General features: G+C 42.4%; 1 protein-coding gene across 1 annotated transcript; it reads right to left on the bottom strand.

Annotated features, from left to right (window-relative positions):
- Positions 1 to 1,977: 1,977 nt before the first annotated feature.
- On the bottom strand, positions 1,978 to 16,283 carry fgf8b (fibroblast growth factor 8b). The gene is made up of 4 exons (XM_048608957.1): positions 16,231 to 16,283; positions 15,666 to 15,843; positions 5,082 to 5,188; positions 1,978 to 2,839 (listed from the first exon to the last, which is right to left on the bottom strand). The coding sequence occupies exons 3-4, from the start codon at positions 5,109 to 5,111 to the stop codon at positions 2,558 to 2,560; spliced, it is 312 nt and encodes a 103-aa protein (XP_048464914.1). The 5' UTR covers positions 5,112 to 5,188; positions 15,666 to 15,843; positions 16,231 to 16,283; the 3' UTR covers positions 1,978 to 2,557.
- Positions 16,284 to 18,962: the final 2,679 nt, after the last annotated feature.

The raw sequence follows: 18,962 nt of genomic DNA, 5'->3' as shown, positions 1-18,962 counted from the left end.
TTAAAATACAAAGGGTTAGAAACAGAGTAAATCTTTCTCTACACTGTCTCACGCTACCTGTATGGCAGGTACAGCGCCAGAGTGATAAAACATAAATTGTCTCTGTCCCATCAGCTCTCCGAGGGCAGGTACAGCACTGAGTAGATACAAAGTAAAGTTTCCTGTACACATCCCATCAAACATTCTTAGGGCAACTATAGCACAGAGTAATTTACAGAGTGAAGCTCACGCTAAACTGCCTCCACCAAACACTTCCAGATCAGGGACAGCACAGAGCCAGACACACAGCAAAGTTTCCTCTACTCTTTGAAAGTAAAGCTTACTCTATACCGTTCCCATCAAATACTCCTAGCACAGGTCCAGAATGGTGAGCTAAAGAGTAAAGCTCTGTTTACATTGTCCCCATCAATCACTCCCAGGGCAGGTACAGCACAGGGTTAAATACAGAGTAAAGTTCCCTTTACATTGTCCCATGGACCCACAGACTATATGTTGATACTTCATACCTAATTTTACTCCAGATAAATTACAAAGCTACTGACAGATATTTATTGTTTAGGGGATAAGGTAGTTGCGAATGTGTGGAAGCCAGACTGCAAAGTTTAATTCCTCTGCTTTGTTGAGATGGGTGATGGTAAAAAGAGAGCAATCTCAAACAATTATTGAAAAGTGTAGAATTTGTACAGAGCCTGACAGTAGATAATACTGACCAGTTGTCTTGATCACATCACTAGTCAAAAGTATATGCATATTAGCTGAGCTAGGTTCCTATGAGTAATTGTGCCTCTGATTCTGGGTCTGTTGATTTGTGCAATGATGATGTGAAATTGTAAACTCACATAAAGAATATAAAGATCTATTTATTATTTGACTGAAGGTAATAAGGGGAAACTTTCCCCAATTTATTATACCAAAAAACAACCTTTATCTGCATAGTCATCTGCTTGTCTATCTCTCAATTTATCTACCTACCCGCATGTGATATAAATATTTCCCTTTACACACATGAATCCACCACTTTCTAATTGTATGTGTGTTGCTTTGACACTTTTTTTAGATGCCTGACTAACAGGTGAATTTAGAAGAAGTTTTTAAGTGAAATGATCCCTTAAAATGTAACAGAGATGACAATATAGGCTTATTCAAAATACAAGAGGGTTCCATGATGTGAGAGGTAGGATAATCCTTAATGGCCTTTTTAAGCCAATCTTTCATGGGATATGGGTGTCACTGGCAAGGGTGGCATTTGTTGCTTGTCCCTAATTGCCCTTGAACCAAACAGCTTACTGGGCCATTTCTGAGGAGAGTTAGGAGTCAACCACATTGCTCTGGGTCTGGAGTCACACAAACGTCAGATTTCCTTCTTCTCTAGAGATGGGGCAGTGAAGGAGATAAGTTTCCAGAGCAATTGATGGTTGTTATGGTCTTCATTACTCATATTGTAATTATGATTAAGAATGTTATTAAATTTAAATTCCTTCAGTTGTTGTGATGGCATTGAACCCAAGTGCCCAGAACATTAGCCTCAGCTTACAGATGACTGGTCCAGTGACGTTATCCCTATGTCATTTTCTTCCCTGCCTCTCACTTTTCTCAACCTTTCTTCCTTTTTACTTCTCTTCAGTTTCTCTTTCTTAGAGTTTTATTTCACTTCTCTCTGTCCTCATTCCACTTCCCTCTTTTGTGGGCTTTTATTTCTCTCCCTTTTCTCAAATGTTCTCTTGACTAACTGCTGGAGCACTCATGTCTCACACAACCCCTGACATCCTGTGCTATCTTACAGTGACATCACACAAATTACTTTCTGTATTCTAATACAAATTTAATACAGTTATTAAATAAATATTCTCATTAAAAATTATTTTACACAATTCTCCAAAAAAAATGAATACAAAAGACATTATGCCAGTTTCTTGGCAACAATACAGTGTTGTACTAAAATAGGTAAGAAAGAAAATGGAGAAATATTAACAAGACAGTTTGAGGTTATAATTGTTTGCAATGTCTGTTCTAAGATTCAGTGAATGCAGTTGGACAATGAATGACTGGTAACAACATTGAGGGATAAACTCAAGTCCAGCAGATTTTTTTTTGTAAATATCTTGGTGATTCATTCCCCAGGACATCACTCTCAAGTGAAGACATTTCCAAAGCAGCATTTGAAGAAGACCATGGGAAAATAAAAGTGAACCTTCCATCTTTCATTCTTCCACTCTAGCTAGCTAACTAACTGATTATATACAACTTTAAATCAGTCTCAAGCTCTCGTCTCAACTCAGGAATCGAACAGCCCAGCAGCTCAGGTTTGGAATGATTTCCCTTTCCCTGTCACGGAATTCTTGTGTGTTCCTGTCCTTCTCTTGCTCTAAAAATTATTTAAACTTTACTTCAGACTGAATTATTTTCCCAAACGCCGGGTGATGTAGTCCCATCAGTTGGAGTTGAATAGAAAAATAAAGCATCTCATTTATTTTAAAGAAAAAGACAGAGTGGGTTCATCCATTGTCTGGAGTAAAGGTCAGTGGAGAGAGAGGTGACCTTGGGACGGTGGCTGTTTCTACCGAGGCCTGGAGTGTCTGGTGCGTTTAGTCCTGCTGGGGAAAGGATAGTTGATGAACTCGAAGTGTCTGTGGCTGTCCAAAGAGGACAGGTGACCCTTGGGTAATCTCTTCATGAAATGCACCTCCCTCTGGTGCTGCCTGGTCTTCGACCCTTTCCTGGGTCTCCCTTTCCGGGTGAAAGCCATGAACCATCCTTCGTACTTGGCGTTCTGCAGAGCCGTGTAGTTATTCTCCAACACGATTTCAGTGAAGACACAGTCTTTGCTCTTGCCGCTTCGCTGCACAAAGAAACAGAAGACTGAGTAAACGTCCCATCCAGACTAACAGCCCCTGCTCACCGGCTCATTTCCAATTTGTGGGCGTTGCATGATTTTTACGCTATATATAATTCAGATAAGAATAAATTTTCCTTTAAAGAATATTTAACATGCCCAGAGACTGTGATCGATCAGCGAGGGAGACTGTAGACTACTAGCATCACGTTATTGTCTTCAGGCCTGGAAAACGCACGGATTACTAAAAGAACAATGGAAAGATTCGATGAGAGGAGGGGAGAAAGGGTGGAAAAAGGACAGCAAAGAAAAGAGATGAAAGAGGGTAAATGCAGAGACAGAAGTGAGAAAAAAAATTAAGAGAAAAGGGGACGGAAGATTATTTTGAAGAACAGGCAGACTTCAAAGTATTTGTAACCTCGCTGTGTTTAGGGTTTGCTGTCTTGATTCCTAAGAGGTGAGTGGAGAGGACGGCAGGGTAAGTTTGTGCAATGTACAAACACTAGTGACCCGTGAAGTATAGAACCAGCGGCCCCTCCGTGTATCAGTTTCCATCTGCGGTTATAGCCCCTAACTCTCCCAGTATAGCCCTCCCCAGGCCATGTGTACGGTCCAGTCCTGGGCACTGTGAATTACAACTTGTCACAAGGAATAATATCAGCTTGCCAGCAGACAGATGGCGGAGGCGGCGGGGGCGCGCCGCCCCTGGATCTCGGAGCTTGCTGTTGGTCGCACCGAAGCTGCCAGCAGCCGGCACTCAGAGGCTCCATGCGACACAGAATTAGACAAGTGGAAAAGGAAAGCGGCAGGCTGGCCTGCCCGCTCCAAATCGAACACAAACCTTCAAATCCACCTTCAGGTCTCAGCAGCAGGCGATAGGAGTCAGCTTCCTTCAAATGCTCATGTCCCTTAATATTTAATCCATTCCAAAAACAGATGGGTCATATCATTAAAGCTAGCCAGACATTAGATCCGTTATTTTAGCCATGTAACTGCCCAGCTATTGGAACTATATAATAACCAATATAAAATGGTCTTATAATTATTATATAGCGGTATTGTCATCTACGTGTATGATTTTTAAAAAATATCTATGCATCATGTTAATAGATTATGCCCTCCCTAATGACATTGTGGGTCTATCTATAGCACATGGACAGTAGTGGTTCAAGAAGGCAGCTTACCACCACTTTCTCAGGCGGCATGGGCAATAAATTCTGGGCCAGCCAGTGATATCAAAGTGAATGAAAAATAGATAATACGAGAAGCATTATAACTAAGCTGTTTAGAAGTTTAAAGGGTAGGCAGAATGAATCCATTGATGGGGAACAGGGGTTTCTAATCTCCCGTGATGGGAATGTCTCCTCTTGGCCGGGATCTATCGGCTGTTCCCACAGTTTGGGAATATCCCACATTCCTCAGGCAGCGACAGGGCCACAGACTCGCCAGCAGGGTCCACATTTCACATTTTGTCGAACACAAAAAACGACAAATAAGGGAGCACGAATTCTATTCTGCGGGCATCAAGAAGTCAGGCTGATATTCCTATTAGGGCAAGGGTTAGAATCGCCGGGAGCATCGTCGATCCATCTCAGAGCGAGAGATGGGGACGGAGTTGGGAGCACGACGGGGCAAGGATGGCTTTCAATGCAAAAGGCGAGCCGCGTTTTCTTTAATCAATTACTTTAGCGGAGCTTTCTGCTGAGAACAGGTAGAAAGCATGCGAATTAGTCTAAAAATCTAACACTTCCAGGGGTTTGAAAAGTTGGCCTTCTGAAGTAAGCAGAGTAACTTTGCACCCTTCTTCCAACTGTTGCATCGAAATGTAACCTCTCTCACCATTTTCCACAACTTCTGTCTTCACTCCGATCTATTTTAATCACTTGCTTTCTCTCTATTGCTGTTTATGTTCCCTTTGTCTTTCTTTCTTATCAGAATCTCAACTTGTGTCTACTTCTCAGTCTCGCTCATTAACGTATCCCGTCCATTTACTCACTATTACATTTTATTCCTGTTTCCATTTCTACCACCATCTCGCTAGTTATTTCTTTATCTGTCCCTGCTTCTATTTTGCCCTCTTTCTATTCCTTCATCTGTTTCTCTCTCCTCCTATGACTGTAAACTCGCCTCTCACTAATTTTCTACGTCTTTCTGTTTTCTGCTCCTTTCCATGTGCCTCGACGCCCATTTGTAAGACATTTAACACTTTTGCTCCGAAACTTTCCCGGCCAATCCCATTAATCCTTACCTTGCCGATCAGTTTTCCCCGCTTGTTCATGCAGATGTAAAAGCCAGACTCCGCTCCCTTAATGCGGACTCTGCTTCCGAAGGTATCTGTCTCCACAATCAGCTTGGCTGCATTGGAAAGAAAGGGGTGCAGGACTGAGTGAGTGATCGGTAACTTTCTGTTATTTATACAATTCACCAAGCAAGCGTTGTATTCTCAATCCATTTCCGCGTTGGTACTGCACAGTATGATGGGTTATTTCTAACAGCCCCAGAAAAAGAAAACGTTTTAGACTCGCAAAAAAAAAAAGAATCAGAGAGGAGAAGATGAGAATTTCTGCACTCAATGTTACTCCAGGAGAATGGAATACTTTTTCTAATCTGTCTACCAGGGAACATCAAACTCTCCCAGGACAGGTACAGCTCAGTGTTAGATACGGAGTAAAGCTGTTTCCTTCAAATACTCCCAGGACAGATATAGCAGGGGTTAGTCAGAGAGTAAAACTCCCTCTACACTGTCCCCAAACACACTCCGGAGGAGAACAGTACTGTGTTAGATACAGAGTTAAGCTCCCTCACTGTCACCCGTAATTTTTCTCAGATCCAACCTCAGCTTTTCAGATGTGGCACTTCATCAAATGGTGTACAGTACCTATACAGCTAACACCTCTATTCTCATACAGATGTCACTTGATTTGCCAAGTGTTTCCAGAAATTTCTGTTTCTGTTTTGAGTTATCTCAGGCTCTTTTCATTTTTGACCATTGGAGTCATCAATGTGAAACAGAACTGGACCCAGATTCCAGAGCTGAAAACATAGTCTGGCAGTATGTGGTACAACTAAGGAACATAAGGCTCTTCAAGTTCTCATCTTCTTAAACAATTTAAATATGTACCATGGGGCCTTCAGGCCATTTGTCATCATGTCACTTAAAATGCTGGATAAACTTGACAAGTTAGATGCTTGAGGATATTTACCTTGATGAGAGAGTCTGGAAGTAAAGGCCACCATTTCAGAATACATGGTGTGTCCACCAGAGTCTGAGATTAGGGAAATTTATTCAAGGGATGGTGAATTTCTTAAATTCTTTCCATCAGAGAAGAGTGGATGTTCAGTCATTGTGTACACTGGAGACTGAGATTCTTAGATGCTTAGACACTTAGTGAATTAAGGAATGAGAGGAAAGGACAGGAGGATGGATTGAAGCAGATGGATCAATGACAATCTCATTGCATGACTTAGCAGGCTCAATGAACCAAAATACTTGACTTCTACTTTTGTTCCTTTGTTCTTATATAAGGCTTAAATCCACATTCTTATGAAGTCCCATGTACCCCAAACTTCTAATGCTAACAGCACTAGGAGGGGGAAGTAATCAATCTTTCCAAACAAGGGAAGCAGCAAATAAAAATACAGGACTAGAAACAAGTTGTTCTCCTCTTTGGCGTTGATGTTGTTAAGACTTGGGTGACAACATTTGAACACCCCTAGTAATAACACATCAAGGATTCAAAGTGTTTAAAAAACAGTAGCACACACCAGGCAGATTGTTACCCAGTGCTATACAAAATAAAAGATTTGAATATTTTATTATTTGCATTGCATCTTTCACAAACCTCAATGTCCCAAAGCACATTACAACAAATAATATGCTTTGAAGTGTTGTCACTGCCCTAATTTAGGAGGCACAGCAACCAACTTTACACATAGCAAGGTCCAACAAACAGTAGAAGGAAGAGACCAAACAATCTGAATATTGAGACAACAAGGTGCAGGGCTGGATGAACACAGCAGGCCAAGCAGCATCATAGGAGCAGAGAAGAGGATCTTGATTGAAGAATGAATATTGACCAGAATACTAAAGAAGGAAGCTTCAGCAATTTATCAGTCAGAAGGGCATCCTTGAAATAGTCTTCAACAATTGAGAGCTATGGAGTTCTCCAGTGACCTGAGTTTCAGATTTAGTGTTGCTTCATCTCTTGTTCCCCTCCTTGAAGCAGTCAGTTGACTTGTTGGGATATCCTGGTTGGTTGTCACCATTACCACCTAGGTGAATAGCTGAATGTTTAACCATTTAGATGCTTGTTATAAGGTGCACTGACAGAGCTGAGCCTGGTTTTTCTTGATGTCCACACAAGCTCCATCTGACACCAACTAACTGAACAACTGACAATCCAACCGAGGACTCTCTAAAGCAAAGCATTGCAGATGCTACAAATCTGAAACAAAGCTTAAATTGCTGGAAATATTCAATGACATCTGTTGAAAACCTTTCATTGAGCTGAGAAATTAATTCTGCTTCTTTCTCCACACAGATGCTTCCTGGCCTGCAAAGCATTTCTAGCAGTTTCTGCTTCAATTTAGAATTTTTTTAGATCTGTGTGTCACAGAGTCAGTGTCTTTACCACAACACACTGGGAGATCAGGGTTAACAGTTGTAACTGCAGTAATAGAAAATAGGCTGTATAGTTGCACTAATTATTATGTCAATGATTGCTGGGATTTGAACCTTGCCTCAGTAGATATGTGGCTTGTTTCTCATCAACACAAGTTGTGGCTTCAAGTACCAGTCCAAGGAGTAATCATGTAATTCTAGGCTAATACTGCCACTGCAGTACTAGGGAGGTGCCATCATTTGGATGAGATTGCAAGAATTAGGAACAGGTTTTAGCTGTTTGGCACTTGAGCCTGCTCCACCATTTATTAGGCTAAAGGCTAATCTGACACACTTCATGTCTACTTTCTTGTCCTTTCCCCATAACCATCAATTCCCCTCCTGATAGATGTTAAACCAAGAGGCCATCTTCCCTCAGGGTTTAAGCATTCCAATAATGGTATCTGAATAAAAACAGGGGAGTTCTGCACGGCGTCTTGGCCCATATTGTTCATTCATCCACATTATTATAACAGATTACACAATCCTTATCACATTGGTGGTTGTGGAAGCCGAGTACAAATTGGCTGCTGCATTTCCTAAATTGCAACAATTACCTTACTTCTAAAGAAGTGTTTAATTGACTGCAAAGTGCTTTGGGAAGTTAAGAAGGATACAAACTGACAGCAAATTCTTCCTTTCTTATTGGTGATTTGGACTAAAGTATAATTGGCTTTAAAAAGAATGATCCTGGATCTGATTTAACTCTAAACTGAGAGTAGTCGTCCAGCATCTATTATAGAGAATCTATAATAGAGTGAGATGTACAGCACAGAAACACACCCTTCAGTCCATCTCATCTGCACCAACCAGATATCCTAAACTGATCTAGTCCCATTTGCCAGCATTTGGCCCACATCCCTCTAACCTTTCCTATTCATTTACCTACCCAGATGCCTTTTAAATGTTGTAATTTAGAGTATAACAGCTACTATACTTATTACAGAGAAAGGCAATCCCTATGTGTTTTGTAGGCAATTATTGCCTTTGTATAGGGATTAAATCCATAATATATTTCAGCAGTTCAGGTGTGGTTATAACTCAAGCAGCAAGATCCCAGGTATGTGTAGGTATGTGGTATGGACAAGGTGGCTTGAGCTTTGCAGCTCAAAATTCAAATAACTTCCAATCATCATTATCTTGGTTGTGAAGGGCTACTTGAATAATTGAGATTTATCATTAAAAAAAAACAAACAATTGAATGAATGAGTTTTCCTTCCATTCCCCAGTTTCTCTCTTAAGACCCTGATTCTTTCTCAACCAGAAGCATTGTTTGGGTACTTTACCCCAAGTGACTATTTTTCTTGCTTGATTATGCTGGTTCTAATTATGTCATTACCAAGTTTAACCTTCTTCTAACATCTGAAAACACACACTAAGTGACAGGGAACACTTGATATTGGTCAATGGTGGATCTTGCAACATGATAATTCCTCCTGTGTACACCCAGAGCACTAAAGTTAACTTGCAGTCATCTAACACTACATCAGTTATCTAAATTATCTAATTGAACTATGAATCAAATCTGCCACCTTCCTTGTCTGTGCACAAGGTAATGATCATTTAGAAATTCACAACGGAAGAGGGCCATTTGTTCCATCATGACTGCTAGCTACATGAAAAAAGCCAATTAGTGCCAATCCCCCATACTGCTCCCAAAGATCTACTGATTTTACCTTTCAATTCCTGACCAAATATATATTTTTAAAACTCCTGTCTTCAATATCTTTGAGCTAGAGGAATGATAGAATTACTATTATTTAGATTCAAAGAATGAAAAGCAACCAATTCTTTGCATCAGGCAATATTCCACCCAATAATGCAGTGTCCTACCCAATGATACAATATCCCTCTCACCAAAAGAATACTGCCTAATGATACAGTTTCCTGCTCAGTAGGACAGTATTCCTCTCAATGATGCAATATTCTATTCAATAATGCATTATTACCCCACCCAAGATATTCTCATTAAGTGTATTCCATCCAAAGATACAGCATCACTCTCAATGATATATCCTCCTGTCCAATGATACACTACCCCATACACTGATACAGTATCTCACCCATTGATATAGAATCTCAACAGTGTAGGATCCTTCCCAATTTATCAAATCCAATGATACTATATCTTTCAAAAGGACATTATCCTGCCCAAATGACAATATCCAATCCAATGATAATATCCTACTTACAATGTCCAATCATACGGTATCTTACTGCCTGAACACTGATGCTAATGACGGATTTTAACTACAAGGTGCCAGGCATTGTCTAATTGTTTATGCCATTTTATGTAGGCGGATTCTTATGTTCATTATTATTAGCAGGTCTCATTTGTGGAAGGAGACACCCATTAGGACAGCAGAAACACTTCAGGGATATCCTCAACGCTCCCTGATGTGGTCAAATATTCCCATTGATCACATTTTTCATTTCTAATAACTTTACCTGAACAATCAACCCAATTACTTATCCCACTTCATGTAAAATAAACATTCTGATATTAGTCCTTAATTGCCTGAAATAGTAGCAATGTATCTGTAACTGACTAAAACAGAGATGGCTCATTCAGAAGGCACCAAACACATCAAGAGAATTCATCAGAAACATGCAACATTGGAGTTAAGGCATTGGTGAAAATACACAAAACTTTCAGTTTATCCAACATCCAAGTGCCATCTGCCCTGAATGTGGCAGAGTCTGGAGATTATGCTTTGACCATATCAGCAAACTCAGAACCCATTGAACTGGCGTTGATTAATTATAGAGTTGAGGGATAAATATTGACCAAGGGAAAGCTTCTGTATTCTTCTTCAAGAAATGCCAGGGGTTCTTTATCACACTGAGAATGCAAATGGAGCTTCTGTTTAATGTTTTGTCTGAATATGCAGCATTCTCTCTATAGAATACTGGAGAATCAGCCAACGCTGTCTGTTCAAGTCCTGGACTGGGGTTCAAACCAACAACTTTCTGACTCTGAAGTCAGTGTGCCACTAATTGCGTCACTGCTGACAACACATGCAATTCATTGCTTATACACAAAAACAAGATGCAATATTATGGACTAAGCTGTAAAATGAAATTTCTTCTAAAGCTGTGCTTTGTCATTATTTTATAAAATTCTATCTAGAAAATTACTTAATATCTGATCAATCTGTGTCAAAGAATTCCTTTTCAAAAATATTTGTAATTGCAGACTCCCCATCTAAATTAAAATACTCAGTAATGATAATGAAGTGAGATTAATTTAATAATGCTTTTAATACTACAGGTACTTACTGTCAGATTTCAGTGTGCCCGCTTCTCATTATGGAACCTGTCTCTACTGGTCAGGAGCTTGGAGACAGAGCAGGAGCATCAAGAGAACTGAACATGGAGAGAACAGGAACCTGAAGACAGTAGGAGCAGAGAGAGAACAGATCGTGGAAAAAAGCACTAGTGGAGAATGGGGAGAGCAGGAGCAGGTGGGGAGCAGATCACATCTGTGATCAATGTGCACTTGCCTACTCTTGACCAGAGTTATTTGGACAGTCACTCATCTATACAACTGGCCTGCATTGCAAAACCCCTCAGTTCTTAGTTTTACCACAACTCCGTGGACCGGGTTTGAAAAAAGTTGGTCTAAATTGTCAAACTTTAAATGTCATAGCTTATAACCATTGCGTGTTAGCTCGGATGGTGATCTCTCTTCTTACATAAAAATATTTTGACTCCTAACACAGATGAGGTCCCCAGCTCTGTTTTACAGAACTCTACCTGGAAATAGATGTGTGTCTCTGTTTTAAACGGTATTCTGAATCTGTTGCAGTCTCGATCCATTGTGTGGAAGACCCACTTTAGACTGGTTCATGCTAAAGACTAATGACACAAACACATACAAAGACACATGCACAAAATCTCTATCCCCAAATAGACTAAGATACTAAGGTTACAGATACATTGCTACTATTTCAGGCAATTAAGGACTAATATCAGAATGTTTATTTTACATGAAGTGGGATAAGTAATTGGGTTGATTGTTCAGGTAAAGTTATTAGAAATGAAAACTTTGAACTTGTTCAAGAAACACAGTGAGTCAAAAGTGATGGGGAATGTAATTTTTAAAATCTGTCCAGATGATCGAAGATGTGCTGAATGACTCCTTCATCTGAAACTGCATGTAGATTTCACAGAGACACTCGCAACACACATTGATACATCTTCAAACACTTCTCAAATGCATTCAGATGTTCCCATATGCACTCTCCTAACTTCCTCATATGCACCTACTCATTACCTGCTATCTGTGGAGAGCTAAAAACAGCTGGCAAACTTCAATTAATGTTTCCAGGTGTCCATCCCCAGATAAAATAAAACAGAGTTCAATAGCCATTATTCACCAATATTTCGGGCACTGTGGCTAAGTGGTTAGCACTGTTGCCTCACAGTGCCAGGGACCAGAGTTTGATTCCAACCTCGGGCAACTGTGTTGAGTTTGTACATCCTCCCCATGCCTGAATGGGTTTCCTTGGGTGCTCTGGGGTTTCCTCCCACAGTCCAAAGATGTGCAGGTTAGGTGGATTGGCCATGCTAAATTGCCCATAATGTCCAGGCATGTGCAGACTAGGTGGATTAGCCATGGGAAATTCCAGATCACGGGGACAGGGTAAGGGAATGGATCTGGATGGGATGCTCTTCGGAGGGGCGGTGTGGACTCAATGGGCTGATTGGCCTGCTTCCACACTGTACAGATTCTATGATTTTATTGTCACAAACAACTGTTATAACAACTTCAGAAAGATTTCGTTGGTGGTTTAGTGTAGTGCAATGCTTTCTTGGACACTTCTCACCTGGCTGGAGCTTACCTGCTGAAAGCGGGAATTCAATCTAATGTGATATGGTACCTGAGTGGAATCTCACATCAAATGATTTTAGGTTCACAGGACAACAATAGCATTTGAGAGAAGTGGTTTGGTGAAGTCCTACTCTTTCATTCTGGAGTCAGGCACAGCATTATATCTGGGTTTAAATTACAAGTGGAGTATTGGTGTGAAGGTAAAACACTGTGCCATGGTTTTGTTGTAAATGTTGCCTTATGAAGTCCTGTATCAATCTGAGCTGTGTAATGGCCACTTGTGTCCATGCACATCTGAAGTAATCCTATTTGAAAGTGGAACACAGTTTTAGGAATGGATAAGAACATAGGAACATAAGTAGGCCATTTTTGGGACCCTAAACCAATAACATGGACATTTGGTACCTCAATAAATGCAAATTGTGGTCGGCATCAGGGACATAATCAACAGCTTTTGTGGTTTTGTTGTTATTTTTGCAGCCAACTTGCTAACTGTCTTCATGGAAGGAAAGCATCTCCCTGTCTGACTTATAGATGTCCCCAGTACCAAGCCTTCTGAAAAAGACAGTGTTCTACCCATTCGTGTCAACCAAGGATGAGCCATAACGTAGCCCTGCGCGTACTGCCTATACCCGGAGACAAAGAAAATCCTGCCGTCTCAACACATTTTCTGTTCCCAAACTAATTTTTGCACTAAATAACTTCAGATCTTAAAATATGTTTAAAACAATAATGTGAAAAAAACTGACTTTTTTTGCCTAAATCTCCCTTAATCTCTGGTGAAGGAAAGTCTGGATTTACCTCAAATTACACATTGGGAGGCATGTAACAGAGACCTTTACTCGGGTGTTCAAGATTCTAACTAGTACCGCACCACTCACAATCACCAGAATCATCATCTAATCCATTACCAGGACAACTCACTAACGTTTCCCGTTTGCAAAACAAGCGATGACAGCAAGACCGAAAGGGGCTGCGAAGGGATATAGAGCAGTTAAGTCAGCAGAGTGGCTGATGGATTACAATGTGAAGCAGTGTGAAATTATCCAGTTCAGTAGAACGACTGGGAAAGCAGAATGTTTGTTTTAAAAAGGCAATAAACTTAAATGTGTTGGTATTAAGAGAAACGAGTGTCTTTGCGTCGTACAGAGTTAACACGCACGTTCAGGAAGCACAACAAGCGTGACATCCTACCATCCTTACTTAGTCTGGGCTAAGTGACACTCCACTCCATCACTACCATCCCACCCCCCTCCACACACAGCTTCTGTCCATTATGTAAAAACCTCCATTTTCTGACCCCCTTCAGTGCTGAAAGATGTCGCACTGACTCCAAACGTTAGCTCTGTTTCTCTTTCCACAGATGTTGCCAGACATGCAGAGTTTCTCCAGCACTCTGTTTAATAATGTTTCACTGTATTGTGTATGTGGCTGGCGGCTGAGCACCAGAACTAACCTCGGCAGTTTAGCGTCGCAACTCTAGGCTACTGCAACATCAGCTGGACCGAACAGAGCAAATACCGCAACTAATTCCCTCAACCAACCACTATTACCCACAGAATCCCAAGATCACCACAAACCAAATGCCACAACCAAGTCAGCTTAGCTATATTACACAGCCATCTGTAAAAGACATTGTCAGAACGAAGGTCGATGAGAGTTGCTGATTAAACGCCACCCAATGCTGTTCCGAGGAGGGAGCAGGCGGAGACAGCGATTCCTTTTAATTAAATCAGGGGAGAAAACGACCGTTAATTCAGGGGAGGGGCGGAATCAATCGATCGGTTCGGCAGTAAAATGATGAGTATTGATTTAGCGGATTGCGCACAGACATAGCGAGTGATCACAGGAGGGGGGAGCTCCGCTAAACCAGGGACACGTTTACGGACAAGTCAATTCAAGAGGGCTCGCAGCTCCCTGAATGACTCGACACTGATGATCCAGTTCCTGAAGGAGCGCACGAAAGAAAAGCAAATCAGATAATGTTTCTCCTCCGTCCCTGAACAAAACATTAAAATGGTTTTAAAGTTCTGAATAGTCAAATTGGGCTCGAAACGTTAACTCACTCTTTTTGCCACCACAAATGCTGGTGGACCTGCTGAGTTTTTCCAGCATTCTCCCTTCCAATTTCAGCTTCCAAAATATTTTGTCTTTAGTGAAGTGGATTTTGTCCAGTTCACTGATCCTGTACGAACCTACAGATTGGATATTCCGTCCAACTGCGGTTCAGTTTTTTTGTGAAATAGGAAAACTCAATCTGTTCGGAGATGTGGCACACACCTGGAACAGGTGAGACTTGAGCCCAGGCCTACCTGGCTCAGAGGTAAGGATACTACCACTGCACTACAAGAGCTCCCCCCCCACCCCCGCACGATGCAGATATAAACCGATCTGGAAGTGACTGGTAAAAAAACCTCGGCAGTGATCTGGCCTAGTTCCCATTTCTCTTACACACACACGGTCAGTCTCTGTGACTCGGTTGTGAGAGTTGGTTATTTCACGGTTTCCCTCCGGGCTTGCTGACGATCCCATCCATTGCTCCTTTGATGCCCCGGGGGTCTGGGTTGGGGCTGACTGCGGATTTTCAATCCCCTTTGCCCCGATGGATTTAAATCCCAAAGCAGCGAATGAATGGAAAACAGTTAGAGTCTCAGGTGGAGAGGGGCCCCGGAGTCAGTGTTTAACTGCGCGGCTAACTCAGGCAGCACTGAACTGGAATGCCATGTCCTTTTCATTCTGCCTTCGTAAATCTTCCTTTTAACCCGTTCCCTTTTAACATTGTGATTTTTTTTCTCCCTCGTCTCACATATTGACTTTTTTTGACATCCCTTTTCCTAAATCACGCTCACTCGCGCACGCCACACGGATTTCCATTCCGCAGCTCTCCTTCTGTTCTCCGCCCGTTTTCCCAACGTCACTCCGCCAAACCCGATCTTCTGCAATGTCCCACTCCTTCCTCAGTATCTTTCACTCCCTTTCTCCCTCCAGGTTGTCCTCCCTTCCTTCATCTGCTCAACTCCCTCTCTCTTCTTCCAACTCTCATACGTCACTCTGTCTCCTCCATCTATCTGGTGTCTCCCTTGCAATTGTGTCTCTCCCTCCACTGCACCGCGAAGCCAATGTCTCCCTCCTTCAGTGCCGTCCTCCGTCTCTCCCTCAATGGTATCTCTCCCTCTCCAGCTCCATGTGACCAGTATCTCCTTCCCCTCCCAGCAGTGTCCCCTTCCCCTTCCTCCATTTCTCCAATGTCTCTCTGTCTCCCTCCAGTGTGTCCTTCCCTTTCTCTGCCCCAGTTTCTTTCCCTATCCAGTGACTCTCTCTCTCTCTCTCTCTCTTACCGTACTTGTCTCCATCCTCCGCTTTCGCGTTGATTTTCTTGCCCAGGACTTGCACATGTTTTCCGCTGGTACGGCTGTAGAGTTGGTAGGTGCGGATTAACCTCCTGCTCAGCCGGTCCGTCTGCTTGGTCTGCTCCCTAACGTGCTGTGTAAAATTAGGCGGTGACTGAGAGGTTACCTTTAAAGAAAATACAATATACAATACACATGTGCATTAAACAACCACAGATCCAGCTGCCTTCAGACTGAGGCACCGCCTGCACGAGAACTTCCTTCGGCCTAAGAATCTGCCCCTTTTCTTGTTTAAAACGTTTACAATAATTTTACCAATTAACAGAAGCTTCAGTCTGAGTGTAATTCCGTTTCTAAGAGGGAGCCAGTTGTGCAAATTGTTTCATAAATAAACTGGATTCATTACCACACCCCCTTTCCTCTTCTGTGAAAGGTTTAAATGATTTTGGTGGTTTTGAAGTGTTTTAAAGTTCCCGGTGGGGGGTGGGTTCGGAGCAGTGGGTGCCTGGTCCCAGACAGGGGGAGTTGGAGAAAAAGACAGAGGCGCACATACACAGAGAGAGAGAGAGAGAGAGAGAGAGAGAGAGAACCGAGTGCCGGGCCATTCCTTCAATGACGGTTCGAGTTGTCCCAAAGCCCGGACCACAGCATTAATTTATAGGGCGGGCTGCTAATGAGAGAAACACGTGGAACAGGCCGAGACTTCAACTTGCAGCTTCGCATCTGCTTTTCTGTGTGCCTCTCTGCCACTCGATGGCTCCCAAACTGTCCGCTCTGCGCCTCTTCCTCTCTTCCTCATTCACCTTTCCATCTCCAACCCTATTTTCCAAACCATATTTCTCTTTGCTGTTAAATGGCGTTTTTGTCACCCTATTCCCCCTCTGTGCCTCTCCCTTTTTCTCAGCCTCCCGGGAGCTCCCTCGCTGTTGCCTTTTCTCCCAGTTAATTCTCCTGTGAAGTTATCACAACAAGGGTAAATGCAGGCACAGATAAACACCCAACCCCCCTCCCCGAAAAAAAAACACTCTCAAAGTTAAAAAACAAAATAAAAATCTATCCATTCATTTGTCATCCAACCCGCAAGAGACAAATCAATAGATACTTTCAATATTTTATTCCGGGTAATCAACAGATCCATAAATAAATAAATAGACAGAAATTTTGTCATTAATACCGACCTGAGCTTGGAAGCAGAAGGTCAACAGTTGCAGGCACCTGCGAGTGAAGAAAGTTACAATTAGCGAGCTGCTACATAACCAGGACTGTCACTGGCTCCAAACTTTGCAAGTTTAACCAGCAATCGGACAGTATTATAAACAACGATATTGACTGCAGTGAACAAACCCATCAAAAGTTATGAACTCACAGATAGCTGAGGCGTGTAGACAGGAGCCGCATCCTGAATGTCGTTTGTTGCAGCTTTTTAAAGTGAATGATTTAATTGTCAGTGAAAGAGATGGGGGAATAAAAAAAACAGTTTGTATTCCTATAATCTGTACAGCGACTCCCTGCAGCGGGTTGAATCCGGATTTAATCCCGAAGGCTGGCAGACCACTGGAGAAGCCCCTCCGTGAGCTGGCGATGGAACTTGGGAGTTCAGGGGAAAAATAAAACCGTGAAAGGAAGCCCAGTCAGGTCACAGAACAAGCGCTGGTCTAGGCTAGAGAGAAACAGAGAGTGAAGGGAACTGCAGGGAGAGGAATGTCCGATTGTATCTAATTCTGCCTCCTCTCTCTGTCTGCTCCGGGATCGGTCTCTCTAGCGGAAGATGGTGTCGAGATTGTTAAATCTCAAGTGTAATCTTCATTGACTCCCTCTCAGAGAGAGCGAGGTCCGGCGTTCTGTCAATGTCTCTCTGTCAGATCCGCCTGTTTCAGACGCTGCAGCTCCGATATTTTCACTACCCGTCCTCTCTCTCTCTCGGGAGAGCGTCACGCCGGCTCTGGAATGTTTTCCCCTCTTCTCTCTCTCTCTCACGTCTTTAATTCACCTTCTTGAACAAGGCAGCTGATTCCCAGCAAATCCTCCCAGTCCGGGCACTTTCGCTGCAAAATGCAGTAATCTTCCTCTCTCGATCCCGCTGTTCACCTTCAGTGGAGTAAAAATCTCCTATTCATCCCGGGAGTACAAATCTCCCATTCCCCGCTCTCCCAGCCCTTCCTTAATTTCGCTCTGTTCTCCCTCTCTCTCTGTGTCTGGCTGGTTCTGAGCTTTCGGCTCTGGTTCCTGGAGACTTGAACTGGCTTTGCCATGCGGCAAACAATGGTTTAAATAGAAAGCGCACACCTGTCGGCTCGGCCGTGTAGCCGGCGCAAAGTCTGCAGCTTCTGGGAATGACATTTCAGTGCAAAACACGAAGGGGGGCGGGGATAATGTGTGTGTGTGTTTTGGGGTGGGGGTGGCGATGGGTTGGATTCGATCACATCCAGCAACGTCTCAAGTATCTCCACTGAAGGAGAAACGTTTCAGTAAATTTGCAGCAAATGTGATTTTTTAACACTGACTATTTGTTTGCAATTTCACGAGATTATGTGGTGTGACTGAAAATGTGACAGTTTAACACATATTCACACCCACTCGCAAGTTTTATTGAACAAGGTAAACACTCATGCCCCGACACTGTTATTCATAGATAGATAGACGGACCCACGTCGCGCTGTGGTTTGTGGATGTGCATTTATTGTTTTTTTAAGGTTAGCGCATGTTCTTGCGCTAATATGAATATACATTTTCATTTTCAATATTGGGAAGCGGTGCTCTAAAATGCCTATTCCGGGATTTTGTTTGTGAGAGTGCGGGTTTAAGTGTTCCTGAATGTGTCAGTGTTATCTGTCACACAAGCGAATATGTCTGAATGTGTCTCAGTCTTTAAATGAGACGGTGATTTGTCTATGTGAAATTGTACGCTTGTGTGCAAGCGAGGATTTTATGATTGTGTTAATCTGCGTGTGTATATGTGGAGGCTTATGGTCGAGAATGCGTATAAATTCGCCTATCAGTGTGAATACCTGTGTGAACGAAGGTATATGTTCATAAAAGAATATGTGTGTATGAGTGTGCGGGGGTGCGCCTCCAAATGAAAGTTTCTGAGTGTACATGTACATATGTGTATATGAGAGGGGGTACCGGTCTGTGTGAGCATATATGACTGTGTGAGCATGAATGTGTGTGTAATCTTGCAAATATCTTTGTATGCGTGTGTTTGAATGTATCTAAGTGAACGGGTGCACGTTTGCATCAGTTTGAATGTGTGTGTGTGTGTGAAAGGGCGAGGGTATCTGAGTG

This window comes from Rhincodon typus, chromosome 20, assembly GCF_021869965.1.
Source record: "Rhincodon typus isolate 14 chromosome 20, sRhiTyp1.1, whole genome shotgun sequence".
Taxonomy (NCBI): Eukaryota; Metazoa; Chordata; class Chondrichthyes; order Orectolobiformes; family Rhincodontidae; genus Rhincodon; species Rhincodon typus.
The sequence above is the reverse complement of the archived record's forward strand: the minus strand, read 5'-3'. Positions and strand labels throughout refer to the sequence as shown.